The 20,569-nt window shown below is 41.8% G+C and overlaps 1 protein-coding gene across 7 annotated transcripts in view; it reads left to right on the forward strand.

Moving 5' to 3' along the window:
- The window catches only part of LOC116365779 (nuclear GTPase SLIP-GC), a 41,564-nt gene extending 24,480 nt beyond the window's left edge, over positions 1 to 17,084 (forward strand). For 5 of the 7 annotated variants that reach the window (XM_031818190.1, XM_031818191.1, XM_031818188.1 and 2 more), the window contains 9 exons: positions 5,580 to 5,679; positions 7,064 to 7,197; positions 7,271 to 7,453; positions 7,730 to 7,884; positions 7,993 to 8,119; positions 14,808 to 14,916; positions 15,593 to 15,726; positions 15,829 to 15,913; positions 16,011 to 17,077. In XM_031818190.1, coding sequence (XP_031674050.1) covers positions 5,580 to 5,679; positions 7,064 to 7,197; positions 7,271 to 7,453; positions 7,730 to 7,884; positions 7,993 to 8,119; positions 14,808 to 14,916; positions 15,593 to 15,726; positions 15,829 to 15,913; positions 16,011 to 16,084 — 1,101 coding nt within the window. In that variant the 3' untranslated portion in view covers positions 16,085 to 17,077. Of the gene's footprint in view, positions 1 to 5,579; positions 5,680 to 7,063; positions 7,198 to 7,270; positions 7,454 to 7,729; positions 7,885 to 7,992; positions 8,120 to 14,807; positions 14,917 to 15,061; positions 15,153 to 15,592; positions 15,727 to 15,828; positions 15,914 to 16,010 lie in introns of all 7 variants that reach the window. The other 2 variants (XR_004208153.1, XM_031818186.1) reach the window with 2 other exon arrangements.
- Positions 17,085 to 20,569: the final 3,485 nt, after the last annotated feature.

The raw sequence follows: 20,569 nt of genomic DNA on the forward strand, positions 1-20,569 counted from the left end.
GGGACTCGACTTGAGACTCAGACCTGGTGACTTGAGACTTGCTTGTGACTTGAATAACTGTGACTTGGACTCATGCTCACCAAAACACCCTCAACTGTGTAAACTCTAAGAGAAACATTTGAGTACATTCGTATTGACTAGACACCAAACTACCTCATGGTGTTGTTTACAGCTGCTCCCAATAATATTACTTGGTAAATTGTGCTGCACTAAAGCATTAATACCATCTGGCTTGTGTTATTATTTATTTCTTCATAAGTCTTCATAAAGAATTCATATAGGCTTCATAATCACTGCATAAATGGGTCACAAATAATCTATAATGTATTTTATGCTCTATAAAAAATGAATAATTGTGAACATATAAATTGGTCACACAGTTACGCCACATTATGAATCTTTATAGAGCGTGATATACGGTTGTAGATGATGTGTAGAATCTACATAGTGCTTTATGAAGCGGACCAATTTCTCTTCACGAAAAAACGTCATGTTACATTTAAAATAACACTAAAAACATCACCCATAAGGAGATACATCCAAATCTGATATGATTATACACAAACCAACACAGATTCGTAATACTAATTACATACAATGTTATATATATATATAAAATACATTACAATACTTATACAGTTTGTCACATTCTTCACTCCTCTTCAGTTGCCTTAAATATTTGAGAAGGAATCTGTATTAAGCTATAATCATGTTATTTGTCCATGATTTGTCTGCCCTTGGACTCATTATACAAAAGATACATTTCAATTATAAACTTTAGATCCGATAGGAAAATAGTCATTCTATCCACTTTGCAAAAACTTTTGGCACTCATCTTTTTAAATTTACACCAAGTCTTAAACTTTTTACTTGCTGTTGTTAATAATTAACACTATCGATTAAAATGCAGTTTGTAAAATTGACATTCAAGTAAGACATAAGCTGGGCTACTTGATCCCAAAAGTTTCCCAAGCTTTTACATTAAATAAACATATGCTCTGTATCTTCTGATAATAAACAAAAACCGGTGCAAGACTCCATTTATAAACCGTTGACATATTCGGTAGGTAATTATGACCCTTTTCTTTCTGAAGAGAGTTTCAATGTTTGTTGTCGCCACACTCTACCGAAGTTGATATTTGTTTGATCAGATAACACCCTCTTCCAGTTATTCTGCATAAATTATATATATATATATTTTATTATCAATAGATTGTCCTACAACTATTTCCTGTTTGCACAATATCTAATGAATTGTTGGTGCCACATCCTATTGTAGTATTGCTATCATTGTGCAATAAAATACAACTTTATGGAATGGCATTTCAAATTGTAAGTAATTCAGAAATCCAGTTTCTTGTATCTTGAAGCTTTGTGGTCCCTTATTACTCGCTGCATTAGTGTCAGAAATAAGATACTGTGCCTTACCATGATTGTGGTGTAATCAAAAGTGCAGATGGAGGCGCTAAGGGGGTTGAAAGACTGTAGTGATAGTGTGGCATTAACAACATTGTGTACAGATCTGCTATCTTAATTTGATCACTGTTGTGAGAGAATTATCCTGGAAATGTCGATTTCCTTGTGTATTTAAGGTTTAAAAAGGCTTCCAAAGTTTGTAATTTCCACTTTAAAATATGAGACAAGATTTTCCCAAACAAAACATCTATCAAACACTATAAAAAATGTATATGAATTATAATCCACATTATAGTTCACATTTACTGTTGCTGTATGATTTTGTTGCCATTTGAGAGAAACTGGTCAAATTAACATAGCAGATCTGTATATATGATTCAAAGTCAAGCTTACTTTAAATGTTTTTTTACTGCATTATCCTGACTTTGTAAGTCACCCTGCAGTTCAACCTTCTTCAACTTCTTAGGGACAGCCCCCTTTTTTGAATTTTCACCTAAATTACATACCCAAATCTAACTGCCTGTAGCTCAGGCCCTGAAGCAAGGATATGCATATTCTTGGTACCATTTGAAAGGAAACACTTTGAGGTTTGGAAATGGGAATTGAATGTAGGATAATACACTGCTCAAAAAAATAAAGGGAACACTAAAATAACACATCCTAGATCTGAATGAATGAAATATTCTTATTAAATACCTTTTTCTTTACATAGTTGAATGTGCTGACAACAAAATCACACAAAAATGATCAATGGAAATCAAATGTATCAACCCATGGAGGTCTGGATTTGGAGTCACACTCAAAATTAAAGTGGAAAACCACACTACAGGCTGATCCAACTTTGATGTAATGTCCTTAAAACAAGTCAAAATGAGGTTCAGTAGTGTGTGTGGCCTCCACGTGCCTGTATGACCTCCCTACAACGCCGGGGCATGCTCCTGATGAGGTGGCGGATGGTCTCATGAGGGATCTACTCCCAGACCTGGACTAAAGCGAGACATGATGTCCCAGATGTGCTCAATTGGATTCAGGACTGGGGAACGGGCGGGCCAGTCCATAGCATCAATGCCTTCCTCTTGCAGGAACTGCTGACACACTCCAGCCACATGAGGTCTAGCATTGTCTTGCATTAGGAGGAACCCAGGGCCAACCGCACCAGCATATGGTCTCACAAGGGGATCTGAGGATCTGGTCTGAGGATCTCATCTCGGTACCTAATGGCAGTCAGGCTACCTCTGGCGAGCACATGGAGGGCTGTGCGGCCCCCCAAAGAAATGCCACCCCACACCATGACTGACCCACCGCCAAACCGGTCATGCTGGAGGATGTTGCAGGCAGCAGAACGTTCTCCACGGTGTCTCCAGACACTGTCACGTCTGTCACATGTGCTCAGTGTGAACCTGCTTTCATCTGTGAAGAGCACAGGGTGCCAGTGGCGAATTTGCCAATCTTGGTGTTCTCTGGCAAATGCCAAACGTCCTGCACGGTGTTGGGCTGTAAGCACAACCCCCACCTGTGGACGTCGGGCCCTCATACCACCCTCATGGAATCTGTTTCTGACCGTTTGAGCAGACACATGCACATTTGTGGCCTGCTGGAGGTCATTTTGCAGGGCTCTGGCAGTGCTCCTCCTGCTCCTCCTTGCACAAAGGTGGAGGTAGCGGTCCTGCTGCTGGGTTGTTGCCCTCCTACGGCCTCCTCCATGTCTCCTGATGTACTGGCCTGTCTCCTGGTAGTGCCTCCATACTCTGGACACTACGCTGACAGACACAGCAAACCTTCTTGCCACAGCTCGCATTGATGTGCCATCCTGGATGAGCTGCACTACCTGAGCCACTTGTGTGGGTTGTAGACTCCGTCTCATGCTACCAGAACCACTCCTTTATTGGGAGTGGATATCCTTATCATTTTTGTCCAAAAGGAAAAGGCTTGCTGTGGTACAAGGTTAGCAGCTACATTTTACAACATATACATGGTTTCCAGATAGTCAAATAGCTGGGCTTTACGGGACTATCTAGCTAGCTTTGTTTGACCCCGATTGGTGCTAATATGACAAAGATACAGTTGTTCAAGTGATGGCTGCCTGCTTCATCGGCATGCCATGAAGGCGTCGCTCTCTGACCAAATATGGTGTCCTATAGGATATACTACACCCCTAATGAAATAGGGAAGTCTTGTTACCTTCTAGGATTCTCTGAGTAATAGATACAAACGTGATTTGACCTGTTGAAACAACGTTAGGGTGAGATTTTCACAGGTTCCTTTCTTTGCAAATTGAACGAGTGGAAATACAAAATTGATTGTGCATGTTATACAGACCTTTTAACCTCTAGTTACTCCCTATCCCGGGTCCGGGAGCGTAATCATCGACTGACACTAATTAGCATAACGCAACGGACATAAATATTCCTAGAAAATATTCCTATTCATGAAAATCACAAGTGAAATATATTGAGACACAGCTTAGCCTTTTGTTAATCACCCTGTCATCTCAGATTTTCAAAATATGCTTTACAGCCAAAGCTAGACAAGCATTTGTGTAAGTTTATCGATAGCCTAGCATAGCATTTTGTCCAGCTAGCAGCAGGTAACTTGGTCACAGAAATCAGAAAAGCAATCAAATTAAATAGTTTACCTTTGATGAGCTTTGGATGTTTTCACTCACGAGACTCCCAGTTAGATAGCCAATGTTCCTTTTTTCCAAAAATATTATTTTTGTAGGCGAAATAGCTCCGTTTGTTCTTCACGTTTGGCTAAGAAATCGCCTGGAAATTGCAGTCACGAAAACGCCAAAAAATATTCAAAATTAGCTCCATAATATCGACAGAAACATGGCAAACGTTGTTTATTATCAATCCTCAAGGTGTTTTTCAAATATCTATTCGATAATATATCCACCGGGACAATTGGTTTTTCAGTAGGACCGATTGGAATAATGGCTACCTCTGTATTTTACGCTAGAATCACTCTGAGAGCCATCAGGTGACCACTTACGGGTATTCTTCAACATAAATGCGTAAAACTACGTCACAATGCTGTACGGAGAATACGGAGAAAAAGTAATCTGGTTGATAGCCCATTCATTTGCTCAATAGGGACGCATTGGAACGCAGAGCTTTCAAAAGATGAGTCACTTCCGGATTGGATTTTTCTCAGGCTTTCGCCTGCAATATCAGTTCTGTTATACTCACAGACAATATTTTTACAGTTTTGGAAACTTTAGAGTGTTTTCTATCCTATGCTGTCAATTATATGCATATTCTAGCATCTTGTCCTGACAAAATATCCCGTTTACTACGGGAACGTTATTTTTCCAAAAATGAAAATACTGCCCCCTAGTCACAAAAGGCTAAGGATATGAAAAAATATTTTATCTAACAAAACAACACTTCATGTTATCTCTGGGACCCTTTGGATGATAAATCAGAGCAAGATTTCAGCATGTAAGTACACATTTCACCTTCAGAGGTGAATTTATCGAACCTATCATGGTGAAAAAGTGTTTTGTTGTTAGGAGCTCTCCTCAAACAATAGCATGGCATTTTTTTTCGCAGTAATAGCTACTGTAAATTGGACAGTGCAGTTATATTAACAATAATTTATGTTTTCAGCAGATATTTGTTGTTTCTCTAAAATCTGCGATCTTGACATAACGCGCTGCATGAATTACAACTGTTCTGTTGACGGAACACCGATCCTTGCTCTTCCACTCATTCACCAACACCTCAAGGCCTCAGGATCATCAAACTTCTGATACTCATACAGCACATTTGGTGTGATAGGATTTGTGAACCACTATAAAAAAAATGTTTAAGATAATTATTGAGTTTTAAAGGCCTTTCAAATAGAAATGACAAAATACTCAAAAGTAATTGAAAAACTGTTTTTCAACGGCATGTAACAGAAATACAGCCCATCTCTTACTGCATTAGTGTAATGTGTAAATTGTTCTTACCCATCTATTAAATAAACCTCAAGTCAGATCTTTCTAATGTTTTAAATAAGAACATCTACTCCATTCTATCAAATGCCTTGTGTTTTGTGTATAAGCGAGGCTGTGCTGTAGACATGGGTACGAGGCGAATCCGAGCTACTGTATTTCAAAGCCTAATATGGAAAATATAATTTATAATTTATTTATTTTTCTCATACAACTCTTCCAGAAACCTTTCATTCAAATGGAAAAGATCTTCCAAGTGTTTACAGTGAGTGCTGAGGAATTTCAGAATGATGAGAATCCCATTCTGGAACAAGAACAGACAGGTAAGATAAGTGTTGACATGAAAGGCGTTCAGCAAGACAAACACCATTGTTATCAAAAAAAAAGCTAAGAAATTCAATTTATTTTCTGTAACCATGAACATTGGCTAACAGTAGCTAACAGTCTGAGAAGGATGTGAGTAACAACGAAAGTAACTGTTTTGGGTCTAAACTGCCACTACAAATAATAATGTGATGATTGAATCTTTTATTACATGTAGTAAGAACAGCAAAATCATTTTCAAGTTGAACATTGTCGCTAAAATTCCACAGTAACCCCTACAAAAATGAGCTATTTGCGACTTCACCGTAATATTTTTGCATGTTCATTCAACCCATTCAACTGAAATTGTTGAACTCACCTATGCTATTGAGCCTTTACAAATTGACAACAATACTGTTTTGAGCTGTGATTAATCTCTCTTGGACAAGTAACATAAATAGTACTAGCACTTGTTGACCGACTGTGGGATGTGATGAATAACAAGGAACTTTGTTCCAGTATGCAGATTTTTCATCACTGATCATATGTACAAATCACAATTTCACAGGAGCTCTCATCTTCTGAATTTGAAACTTGCCTGGAAATGGTGGATAGTTTCCATTTAGGGGGGTTGACACATCACTAGTCTTCATAGTATACCCTTACAGAAAAAACACATGATTTCACATGTGGAAAATCCCATGAAAATGTTATTTCACATGTGAAATCATATGAAACCATATAGTTTTGGAACACTTCACATGTGATGATATTTGTCACGTTGGTATGATGGATCGGGAGACAGGCGCAGGAATGCGTAATAGGGTTTTTATTTCACCCAAATTACAGCGTGCCATGTAAAGGCACGGGGACGAAGACCAAACAAACACGTGTAGAAAATACAGGGTTTGAAACCCAAACAAAAGAGCGAGCAGTACCTTGAATATATACACAAGCGCACAATGATACCACACGGGACGAGATCCATAATCATCTGAGCAATACACGTGGCACGAAAGCCATAACACAGCACAGGTACTCACACGCACCAACGGACATTGGAACAATAATCGACATCCCAATGGTGAAACAAAGGGCACATTTATACAAATACCATCAATGGGAATGGGGACCAGGTGTGTGTAATGACACAGTTCCGGAGGGATCTGTGACAATCTTTCACATGTGGATATGGGGATTTTCACGTGATCACATAAACTTTCACATGTTGATTCAAAATTTCACATGATGCTCTGCAAATAAAAATGAGCCTGTAGGATGTCCCCAGAAAGTAACAGTATGTACTCTACCTACAACTTTGTTACCTGAGGCTAGGGTTTCAGAGACGGACAAACAGATCTTGAATATCTTATTGTATAACAACTTTTTTCACTAATGTTGCAGAGATACCACAACTCAAACAAGTTCTGGAGGATATGAATGAGAGACACTCAAAGACTGCAGTTAAAGACTATATATCTGGAGTCTATGGGATCCTCTCTTTGATCAAAGCGGCCAACTCCAACGACTCGACGATGGTATGACATGCAAAAATCTATCTAGTGAAAGTAAGTCAAGAATGAATTGTCCTTCTTTGATTTTGTGTCTTAGGTTGAGATGAAATCAAACATGTACCAACTGCTAAAGGATTCACTGGAGGAGCAGCTTTCTACCATCACATCCCTCATGACAAAACATTACAACGACCTTAAAAAACTCCTGTCAGAGGGAGTTGCCAATTCAAAAAAATCATGCTTGCAGATTGCCAAGGAGAAAGTAATCACACCAGAGGCAGTGAGTTTAAGCTAACTGAAAATCATGTTTATATACTCTATGTACAGTAGCTAGTTATCTTATCTCTTGTGATACCTATCAAAGCAATTCGGCATGTCTACACTTTGTCAGAGAGTCCCGGCAGAAGGCTAGACATGCTGAAAGCATCAGAGTTTTATGCATGTTGTTCCATTGAACAATTCAATAATTCATATTTTAATTGCAAGAAGAGTGCATTCGTCCTTCTTGTTTTTGATAGAATATGCTAATATTTTTCCATTGTCAAATTCTTTTTAGAGAAAGGATGGCAGAGGATACCATCGTACATTGTCATCTTTATGCAGGAATAAGGGGTTCTGTAGGTCAACAAATGGAGACATCACAGACCTCAACAAAACGTTGGCTGAATCTATGTACGCTGCCATAAATGAGAAATTTGCTGTAATTTTCCCGTAAGTACTATTCTTACAGAGCCAATTATTCTTTCACATTAGTCAATTCATTATCCCTATTTGAATAAAGGACAACTAATGGTGTGGTTATAATTTATTGTTTCAAAGAAATGCTGGAACAACAGGAGAATCAATCTATAAGAAGATCTGCAACTTCAGCATCATCTCAGACAACATGGCCAAGGAGTGGGAGAACACCCCCATGTCTCTGTATCTGATGTTTCTCACCACCGAGGTATAGTGGTATGATTTGTCATTGGCACTCTGCAAGCATGATATATTTGACTAGATTGTGTAATTTTCCTGAAGGAAATGTTGTGCTTGCTTTAGCTTTCCAAAAGTATTTTTATGGTAGTAGAAAAGCCAATGTGTTTTAGTAGAAGTAGTGACTGTATTTGTAGTAGTCGGGTAGCTTTTAGTGGAATGCAACAGAGGTTGCCAACCTTTGTTGCTTGGAGCGTGTTTATGGCTTTGTAAGCTTCTTACTGTAACTACAATGGTTGTAATGGGTCCTAGGTGTAGCTGGTGTAGAGAGTCAGGCGCAAGACTGCAGATATGAGTAATCAACGTACTTTTACTCAAACTGTCAAATATACAAAGTAACAAATACATGCACACCATGACAGACTGAAAATACAACAAACAATCACTCACAAAAAAACATGGGGGAACAGAGGGTTAAATAATGAACCAGTAATTGTGGGATTGAAATCAGGTGTGTAAAACAAAGACAAAACAAATGGAAAATGTAAAGTGGATCGGCGGTGGCTAGAAGGCCGGTGATGTCGACCGCTGAACGCCGCCCAAACAAGGAGAGGGACTGACTTCGGCGGAAGTCCTGACAATGGTGCTCTCACAGTGAAAAGTTTAGCTACTATCATAATGTCAGGCATTATCCAGTCCATTGAATCAGCATGTGTTGTGGGTGTGACTTTTTCACCAAGATGCTACAGCGAGTAAGAGAAATTAGCTGCACCTAGTTAATTGATTACCCTATCCAGTGTGCAGGGAATTTTGGGAATATGCCATGGCCCAGCTGCCCGCTAGCAAACTCACTTTAGTAAATTCAGTGGTAGTTGAAATAGCCTAGTGATTGTAGCGTAGTAGTAGTAGTAGTAGCAGTAGTAGAAGTAGGAGTAGTACTTATTTTAATTTATTTAACTGTCATGCTGGTATAAAGGATTTGGAGACAGGCGCAGGAATACATAATCTGAGTTTTTAATACACCCAAAACAAACACGTGTAGAAAACACTGGGATGTACCCAAACAAAAGAGCAAGGGTAAACCTCTTAGAACGACACGGGACGAGACCCGTAATACACACTGCACAAAACACGCAGCACAGAAGCCAAGACAACGCATAGGTACTCACACGACCAACGGACATGGGAACAATAATCGACAGCCCAATGGGGAAACCAAGGGCACATTAATACAAATACAATCAGTGAGGAATTGTAACCAGATGTGCATAATGACACAGTTCAGTGCAGCCTAGAAGGCCGGTGACATCGACCTCCGGAACTGGTGGACAGAATGAGCAGCAGTACTGGGGGATTCATGACATTAACCTTTCTTTAACTAGACAAGTTAGTTGAGAAGAAATTCTTATTTGCAACGACGGCAGAGCCACATCAAAAACACTGAACAAAATTTTGAATGCAAAATCTGGAGTGTTGGTCCCATGTTTCATGAGCTGAAATAAAAGATAACAGAAATGTTCCATATGCCAAAATGCTTACTTGCCCAAAATGTTGTGCATACATTTGTTTAATGAGCATTTCTCCTTTGGCAAGATAATCCATCCACTTGACAGGTGTGGAATATCAAGAAGCTGATTAAACAGCATGATACTTACACAGGTGTGCTTTTTGCTGGGGACAATAAAAGGCCACATTAAAATGTGCAGTTTTGTCACATAACACAATGCCACAGATATGTCAAGTTTTGAGGGAGCGTAGAATTGGCATGCTGACTGCAGGAATGTCCACCACAGCTGTCGCCAGAGAATTTGATGTTAATTTCTCTACCTTAAGCCAACGTCGTTTTTGAGAATTTGGCAGTACGTCCAACCATTCTCACAACTGCAGACCACATGTATGGCGTTGTAATTTCAGAGCAATTTCCTGATGTCAACGTTGTGAACAGAGTGCCCCATGGTGGCGGTGGGGTTATGGTATGGGCAGATATAAGCTACGGACAACAAATACAATTGCATTTTATCAATTGCAATTTGAATGCGCCGAGATACCGTGACGAGATTCTGACTACCATCACGCTACCATCACCTCATGTTTCAGCATGATGATGCACGGCCCCATGTCGCAAGGATCTCTACACAATTCCTGGAAGCTGAAAATGTCCTATTTCTTCACCAGACATGTCACCCATTGAGCATGTCTGGGATGAGCTGAATCAAAGTGTACAACAGCATGTTCCAGTTCCTGCCAATATCCAGCAACTTCGCACAGCCATTGAAGAGGAGTGGGACATCATTCCACAGGTCACAATCAACAGCCTGATCAACACAATGCGAAGGAGATGTGTCGCGTTGCATGACGCAAATGGACATCACACCAAATACTGTGACCAACCGATACATATCTGTATTCCCTGTCATGTGTGAAATCTATAGATTAGGATTTCAATTGACACATTTCCTTATATGAACTGTAACTCAGTAAAATCTCTGAAATTGTTGCATGTTGGGTTTGTTTTCATTCAGTATAGTTGATAGAATTTCAATTAAAAGTCAAAATTACTAACAAATATATTTTCACAATGAGTGAGACATAAGGTAATTGTAACGGCGTTCTTCGTTTGTTGAGAGAGAGTCGGACCGAAATGCAGCGTGGTGGTTACTCATGTCTTTAATAAAGAAAACGGCGATACATGAAATAACTAAATAAATACCAAAAACAACAAACGGAACGTGAAACTATTACAGCCTATCTGGTGAAACTACACAGAGACAGGAACAATCACCCACGAAAGACAAAGCGAAACTCAAGCTACCTAAATACGGTTCCCAATCAGAGGCAACGAGAATCACCTGACAGCTGATTGAGAACCGCCTCAGGCAGCCAAGCCTATACAACACCCCTAATCAGCCGCGATCCCAAATACTACAAACCCCAATACGAAATACAACACGTAAACAAACCCCTGTCACACCCTGGCCTGACCAAATATATAACGAAAACACAAAACACTAAGACCAAGGCGTGACAGAACCCCCCCCCCCCCCCAAGGTGCGGACTCCCGGACGCACCTCAAAACCAAAGGGAGGGTCCGGGTGGGCGTCTGTCATTGGTGGGGGCTCCGGCTCGGGACGTGGACCCCACTTCATTAATGTCCTCGTTCCTCCCCTTCGCGTCCTGGGATAATCCACCCTCGCCGCCGACCATGGCCTAATAGTCCGCACCCAGAACCCCACAGAACTGAGGAGCAGCTCGTGACTGAGGGGCATCTCGGGACTGAGGGGCAGCTCGGGACTGAGGGGCAGCTCGGGACTGAGGGGCAGCTCGGGACTGAGGCAGCTCGGGACTGAGGGGCAGCTCGGGACTGAGGGGCAGCCCGGAACTGAGGGGCAGCCCGGAACTGAGGGGCAGCCCGGAACAGAGGGGAAGCCCAGTACTGAGAGGAAGCCCAGTACTGAGAGGAAGCCCAGTACTGAGAGGAAGCCCAGTACTGAGATGAAGCTCAGGTAGGTAGTAGGCTCCGGTAGATCCTGGCTGGCGGATCTGGAAGATTCAAGTTGACTAGCAGATCTGGAAGATTCTGGTTGACAGGCTGATCTGGAGGAATCTGGTTGACTGGTTGCTCTATGCAAACTGACAGCTCTGACTGCTCCATGCAGGCTGACAGCTCCTTGCAGACTGGCAGCTCTTTGCAGACTGACAGCTCTGACTGCTCCATGCAGGCTGACAGCTCCTTGCAGACTGACAGCTCCTTGCAGACTGACAGCTCCCTGCAGACTGGCAGCTCCTTGCAGACTGGCAGCTCTGACTGCTCCATGCAGGCTGACAGCTCCTTGCAGACTGGCAGCTCCTTGCAGACTGGCAGCTCCTTGCAGACTGACAGCTCCTTGCAGACTGACATCTCTGGCTGCTTCATGCAGACTGGCAGCTCCTTGCAGACTGACAGCTCCTTGCAGACTGGCAGCTCCTTGCAGACTGACAGCTCCTTGCAGACTGGCAGCTCCTTGCAGACTGACAGCTCCTTGCAGACTGACAGCTCTGACTGCTCCATGCAGGCTGACAGCTCCTTGCAGACTGACAGCTCCTTGCAGACTGGCAGCTCCTTGCAGACTGGTAGCTCCTTGCAGACTGACATCTCTGGCTGCTTCATGCAGACTGACAGATCTGACTGCTCCATGCAGGCTGACAGCACCTTGCAGACTGGAAGCTCCTTGCAGACTGACAGCTCCTTGCAGACTGACAGCTCCTTGCAGACTGGCAGCTCCTTGCAGACTGACAGCTCCTTGCAGACTGACAGCTCCCTGCAGACTGGCAGCTCCTTGCAGACTGACAGCTCTGACTGCTCCATGCAGGCTGACAGCTCCTTGCAGACTGACAGCTCCTTGCAGACTGGCAGCTCCTTGCAGACTGGCAGCTCCTTGCAGACTGGCAGCTCCTTGCAGACTGACAGCTCTGACTGCTCCATGCAGGCTGACAGCTCCTTGCAGACTGACAGCTCCTTGCAGACTGGCAGCTCCTTGCAGACTGGTAGCTCCTTGCAGACTGACATCTCTGGCTGCTTCATGCAGACTGACAGATCTGACTGCTCCATGCAGGCTGACAGCACCTTGCAGACTGGAAGCTCCTTGCAGACTGACAGCTCCTTGCAGACTGACAGCTCCCTGCAGACTGGCAGCTCCTTGCAGACTGACAGCTTTGACTGCTCCATGCAGGCTGACAGCTCCTTGCAGACTGACAGCTCCTTGCAGACTGGCAGCTCCTTGCAGACTGGCAGCTCCTTGCAGACTGGCAGCTCTGGCTGCTTCATGCAGACTGACAGCTCTGACTGCTCCATGCAGGCTGACAGCACCCTGCAGACTGGCAGCTCAGGCTGCTTCAAACAGGCAGGAGGCTCCGGCAGCGCTGTAGAGAAGAAAGGCTCTGATAGCGCTAAAAAGGCGGGAGACTCCGACAGCGCAGGAGAGGAGGAAAACGCTGGCTGTGCTGAACAGACAGGAGACTCCGGTAGCGCAGGAGAGGAGAAAGGCTCCGACAGCGCTGGAGAGGCGGGAGACTCCGACAGCGCAGGAGGGAAGGAAGGCTCTGGCTGTGCTGAACAGGCGGGAGACTCCGACAGAGCAGGAGAGGCGAGGCGCACTGTAGGCCTGATGCGTGGTGCGGGCACTGGTGATACTGGAGCGAGGACACGCACAGGAAGCCTGGTGCGGGGAGCTGCTACCGGAGGGCTGGAGTGTGGAGGTGGCACAGGATGTGCAAGGCTAGGGATGTGCACAGGAGGCCTGGTGCGTGAGGCTGGCACCAACTTCACCAGCTGACTAACACGCACCTCAGGACGAGTATGGAGCGCTAACTCAGGTGCCATCAAATCCCCGACACGATCCGTCGGACGAATATGATATCTATAGCACCAAGCTAGCAACTCCCTCATTACTCTCCACTCCACTTTCCCCATTAACTCCTTCACAGTCTCATCTTCGCTCACCTCTAACACCGGCTCTGGTTCTGGTCTCCTCCTTGGCTCCTCACGATAAACAAGGAGAGTTGGCTCAGGTCCATCTCCTGACTCAGCCACTCTCCCTCTGAGCCCCCCCCCAATACATTTTTTGGGGTGACTCTCGGGTTTCGCTCTGCGCCGCCGTGTCTGTTTCTCCAACTCCATTCGCCTATAGCCTTCTTCGCACTGCTCCAGCGAATCCCATGCGGGCTCCTGCACTCTCTCTGGGTCGGCCGCCCACCTGTCGATTTCTTCCCACGTCGTATACTCCATGCCATTGCTGTCCATAACGTCCTCCCATGTCCATTCCTCCTTTCGCTTTTCCTGCGGTCGCTGCCTGTAACCACGCCGCTCGGTCCGTGTGTGGTGGGTGATTCTGTAACGGCGTTCTTCGTTTGTTGAGAGATAGTCGGACCGAAATGCAGCGTGGTGGTTACTCATGTCTTTAATAAAGAAAACGGCGATACATGAAATAACTAAATAAATACCAAAAACAACAAACGAAACGTGAAACTTATTACAGCCTATCTGGTGAACACTACACAGAGACAGGAACAATCACCCACGAAAGACAAAGCGAAGCTCAAGCTACCTAAATACGGTTCCCAATCAGAGGCAACGAGAATCACCTGACAGCTGATTGAGAACCGCCTCAGGCAGCCAAGCCTATACAACACCCCTAATCAGCCGCGATCCCAAATACTACAAACCCCAATACGAAAATACAATAACATAAACCCCTGTCACACCCTGGCCTGACCAAAATATATAACGAAAACACAAAACACTAAGACCAAGGCGTGACAGTAATAAAGTAACATTTTACATCAAGTTCTTAAACATGTCATATTTTTGTGATTATAAGTATAGCGACATTGTTGTTACATAGGACTTGTGACTTGTGTGTGTACAGTAGTAACAAAAACATTCAGCTCATTACTATGCAATTAAAATGAAATTACCACAGTACTATGTAACAGCATGCTAATAAAATGTTTGTCCAAAAGTAATTTGTTTTATTACACAGGAACAATAATAGTTTAATGTTAAGTGAGAATGCTATAGATTTAAATTTGAGGTGGGGTTTTGCCAAGCTTACTTTAAACAGTTGAGCAGTAGTGGGCCAAAGTCAGAAATATGGAAACTTCTAGAGTGGTCTTGCTAAAGCAAGGCACATAAATTATAAGAGAGAAATGTGCCTGAATAAAATATCTTCTCCATCCCAAAGGAACATTTTTTGAAGGATAAACTAAAACGAGATGTCCTCCTGAGGAAGAAAGTGATTTATGAATCTCTGACTGACGAAGTCCAGATCATAATGTGCCCATGTTATGAGGGTGAGTCACCAGTTTGATTATAATGAACTAAGAATCTTTAGACAGCAAGATTTTAATAAAGGTAATAACGAACCTTCTAATTACGTATTTGATTATTTAAACCTAGCTGTGATTACCTAATTTCAATCTATGTTTTTTATTTTAGATGTCATTATGACTATTGTATTGAAGAGGATAATACATGCACTGAGTGTAGAAGACAGTTCCATGCTCTTTTCATGACATAGAATGACGAGGTGAATGCTATGATCCTTTATTGGTGTCACTTGTTAAATCCACTTCAATCAGTGTAGATGAAGGGGAGGAGACAGGTTAAAGAAGGATTTTTAAGCCTTGAGAAAATTGAGTCATGACTGTTCCATTCAGGGTGAATGGGCAAGACAAAATATTTAAGTGCCTTTGAACAGGGTATGGTAGTAGGTGCAAGGCACACCGGTTTGAGTGTGTATTAAGAATGGTCCACCACTCAAAGGACATCCAGCCAACTTGACACAACTGTAGGAAACATTGGAGTCAACCTTTGTCCAGAATCCCTGTGGAACTTTTTCAACACCTTGTAGAGTCCATGTCCTGATTAATTGAGGCTCTTGTTCCTAATGTTTTGTACACTCAGTGTATGTACCATGTATAATAGATTATCTCATGTTCACAAACAACAATTATTGTGTGTTTTAAGAGGCTTCAAAGATATCTGGAAAGGGAACCTTGAAGAAGACTCAGGAACTCCTGGTCAAGCACATCGACTCATCGAAAAACCCCATGTTTGACAATGCTCAGAAAAAGATGTTGGAAGGTTTTGAGAACCTGAGGGTTAGTTGCTTTTATTGCACCATTAAAATTATAAATAAACTATTATAAATCAATAGCAAAAATACATGAAATAGTGATCAGACTACATTTGATGTGTTATAGGAATACATTGAGCAGACGCTGAGAACCGAACTACTGGAGTCATTGAAGCGGTCCCTGAAGACACCTAACAGTTTATCTCTCCCAGGTAAATGACAGATTGCTCTATTCTTATGTTAGCCCTGTTGTGTTCTATATCCCCTACCTGACTTCTGACTGAAGGTTATGCTTGTGATTTACTTCAGATGTCAGTGAGCAGTTGGAAAACATGGAGACCTACAAGATGTTGGCTCTAAGAGAGCGCACAAGCCAAATCTGACTGTTGAGAAGAGTCATAAAGCAGAAGTAGTGACATGATGGTAAACCATTCAAAACCCTTGGCTATAAAAATGTATCACATTTTCAGTAGCTTATTTATCAGTAGTTGTTCGTATCAGAAGTTTTGCCGTAGTTATTAATGTTATGTTTGCTGACGTGATGAACGTGGTATAAGCAGGATAAACATTTAGGGTCTATCAGTGCTCTGATAAAAATGCAGCTTTGCTGAAGAAGCACCATGATGCTCAGAGAACTCATAGCTCCTAGGTTTTGATTCCTTACACATTTTATGCTCAATGTGTTGATCCTTTACATATTCTATACTCAATGTGTTTATCCCTGCCATATTCTATACTCAATGTGTTGATCCCTTACATATTCTATACTCAATGTGTTGATCCCTGACATATTCTATACTCAATGTGTTTATCCCTGCCATATTCTATACTCAATGTGTTGATCCCTTACATATTCTATACTCAATGTGTTGATCCCTTACATATTCTATACTCAATGTGTTGATCCCTGACATATTCTATACTCAATGTGTTTATCCCTGCCATATTCTATACTCAATGTGTTGATCCCTGACATATTCTATACTCAATGTGTTGATCCCTGACATATTCTATACTCAATGTGTTGATCCCTGACATATTCTATACTCATTGTGTTGATCCCTTACATATTCTATACTCAATGTGTTGATCCCTGACATATTCTATACTCAATGTAAACAAATAAATTGGTATTATTTTGTTGGGTAACTGATCGGCACTCAGAACTCATTAAGAGGTGGCTTCTATCTTCAATATAATCATTCATTCAGAAGGTTAAACACAAAATGGTGCAGTTTGAGGCCATGTGGTGGAGAGTGATGTGGGCGCTGGAGATGGGGGTGTGAGCAGATGGGTCTGGGCACATGTTATGTAGTTGTCGTTTGTATGTGTATGTTTGGTATTGTTTATAAAGATAAAATAAAATGACAAGCTTGCAACGCGCATCTGTTTATTCATTATGAATAGGATTTATTTGATTTATTTTGTTTAGAATCTTCCTTGTAACCACAATGTCACGAATAATTGAACACACACAACACTTGGTCAAAACATTTCTTTATTGAAGACGATTATAAATAATGTTGGTACTAATTTATTTTGATCCAAAGCCACAAATGAGTGAGTCACTCAGCTTTATGCCAACAAATATAGCTTTATGCTGTGAAATAACCTACTAAATAGGCCAAGCCTAAACGAATATATTAAGTTGCCTAAATAAACTAGTGCATTACATAAATACGTGAAGTAGCTTAATAAGTGAAGTAGAAGGACCCCTTGTTTCAGAAAATCACTTTATAGAGAGGCAATCACACTTTCACACTGTAGTAAATAAAGCCAGTTCGTTATTTAGAATGATTTCTTTCTGTTTTTAGAGACAAATGTTGCAGTCAATTAAACTCATTTTTCAACCACTCCTCAAATGTATTGTTAACAAACTATAGTTTTGGCAAATCTGTTATAACACCTACTTTGTGCATGACACAAGTCATTTTTCCAACAATTGTTTACAGACAAATTATTTTACTTATAATTTACTGCATCACAAATCCAGTAGGTCATAAGTTGACATACACTAAGTTGACTGCTTTTAAACAGCTTGTACAAATCCAGAAAATGATGTCATGGCTTTAGAAGCTTCTGATAGGCTTGACATCATTTGAATCAATTGGAGGTGTATTTGTGGATGTATTTCAAAGCCTACATTCAAACTCAGTGCCTCTTTGCTTGACATCATTGGGAAATCAAAAGAAATCAGCCAAGACCTCAGAAAAAAAATTGGAGACCTCCACAAGACTGGTTCATCCAAGGGAGCAATTTCCAAACGCCTGAAGGTACCACGTTCATCTGTACAAACAATGTACCCAAGTTTAAACACCATGGGACCCCGCAGCCATCATACCACTTAGGAAGGAGACGCGTTCTGTCTCCTAGAGATTAACGTAATTTGGTGAGAAAAGTGCAAATCAATCCCAGAACAACACCAAAGGACCTTGTGAAGATGCTGGAGTTAACAGGTACAAAAGTATCTATATCCACAGTAAAACGAGTCCTATATCGAAGGCCGCTTAGCAAGGAAGAACCCACTGCTCCTAAACCGCCATAAAAAAGCCAGACTACGGTTTGCAACTGCACATGGTGAAAAAGATTGTACTTTTTGGAGAAATGTCCTCTGGTCTGATGAAACAACAATAGAACTGTTTGGCCATAATGACCATTGTTATGTTTGGAGGAAAAAGGGGGAGGCTTGCAAGCCGATGAACATTCCAACCGTAAAGCACGGGTGTGGCAGCATCAAGTTGTAGGGGTGCATTGCTGCAGGAGGGACTGGTGCACTTCACAAAATAGATGGCATCATGAGGCGAGAAAATTATGTGTATATATTGAAGCAACATCTCAAGACCTCAGTCAGGAAGTTAAAGTTTGGTCACAAATGGGTCTTCCAAATGGACAATGACCCCAAGCATACTTCCAAAGTTGTGGCAAAATGGCTTAAGGACAATAAAGTCAAGGTATTGGAGTGGCCATCACAAAGCCTTGACCTCAATCCTATAGAAAATGTGTGGGCAGAACTGAAAAATCTTGTGCGAGCAAGGAGGCCTACAAACCTGACTCAGTTACACCAGCTCTGCCAGGAGGAATGGGCCAAAATTCACCCAACTTATTGTGGGAAGCTTGTGGAAGGCTACCCGGAACGTTTGACCCAAGTTAAACAATTTAAAGGCAATGCTACCAAATACTAATTGAGTGTATGTAAACTTCTGACCCACTGGGAATGTGATGAAAGAAATAATAGAAGAAAATAAATCATTCTCTCTACTATTGATTCAGACATTTCACATTCTTAAAATATAGTGATTTCTTTCTGTTTTTAGAGACAAATGTTGCAGTCAATTAAACTCGTTTTTCAACCACTCCTCAAATTTATTGTTAACAAACTATAGTTTTGGCAAGTTTTGACCTAAAACAGGGAATATTTACTAGGATTAAATGTCAGGAATTGTGAAAAACTGAGTTTAAATGTATTTGGCTAAGGTGTATGTAAACTTCAGACTTCAACTGTAGCTAGCTAGCAGCAATTATGCAGTAATTATCTTAGCAAAAGACTGCACAGCAGTGTTCAAACCTGAGGAATATATCAACTGTTCATAATAGTATAAAGATCTATGGAATTATACAGTATAACATACTGTATTTAACAATCCATTGGGTGGTATGTGCCCTGGACAGAGAGAATTGGACAGCACCATCAGAGGGAGATTAGAGGGGGGCTGAACATAGGCTGATAGAAACATCAGGGGTAATGGAGTGAGGAACCTGTTATCCAAGGGAGTTCTGCTTCTTCAGGATGTCTACTTTATTTATTTAACCTTTATTACCTATGCAAGTCAGTTAAGAACAAATTCTAATTTTCAATGACAGCCTAGGAACAGTGGGTTACCTGCCTTGTTCAGGAGCAGATCGACAGATTTGTACCATGGCAGCTCAGGGATTGGAACTTGCAACCTTTCAGTTATTAGCCCAACGCTCTATCCACTAGGCTACCCTGCTACCCCTAAGCACCTCACTCTGTCCTCAGGGGTCTTTCTGTACCAAAGTGTGAAAAATAAATGTGAAAAATTGTAGACAGTAAGAGATGTGAAGTATAAGAGACCGTAAGAGATGTGAAGTATAAGAGACAGTAAGAGATGTGAAGTATAAAACACAGTAGTTGATGTGAATTATAGAAGATAGTAAGAGATGTGAATTATAGAAGATAGTAAGAGATGTGAAGTATAGGAGATGGTACGAGATGTGAAGTATAGGAGATAGTAAGAGATGTGAAGTGTCATGACGTTGCCCTCTTTGGGTGTGGCGAGCCCCATCCCCCCCTCCCTGCCTCCCCCTTTCCTCCTTCAACTAGGCTGCTGTGGTCAGAGAGACGTCGTAAATTCCTGAGGTTCTCCTCATGGACACATAGTATAGAGAGAGTAAATGTTCATAGAGAACAGGAGAATTTCTTCCACCTCACAGAACTCGAGGTCCGAACAAATTTCATGTTCCCGGAGAAAGTATAGAAGATCGGTGAAGAATCCAGCTACGAACTGGTCCGTTTCTTACAACTTGGGGAAGCTAATGGGAGACGGTGTGGCCACATTACCATAACGCTGTTTATATAATAGTCTCAGATATGAGGTTTACATCTAATTGTTGTATAAGATTAATGAGTGAGTATGATACTGTTAACACAATTTTACAATGTGATTTTGGACTCAAAAAGGGAATTGGAGTTAACTAAATCAAAGGACCGCCCCTGAGCCCAGGGTCAGGCGTCCTGGGACAGCCCCTTTTCTGCAATTCCGAATAAAACCCGACTTTGAGAAATTATCACCAGACCATGTTTTTCTCCATTAGGAGAGGACAAGGGTTTTAGACCATTGCTGAATCTT

This window comes from Oncorhynchus kisutch, unplaced genomic scaffold, assembly GCF_002021735.2.
Source record: "Oncorhynchus kisutch isolate 150728-3 unplaced genomic scaffold, Okis_V2 scaffold1282, whole genome shotgun sequence".
Lineage (NCBI taxonomy): Eukaryota > Metazoa > Chordata > Actinopteri > Salmoniformes > Salmonidae > Oncorhynchus > Oncorhynchus kisutch.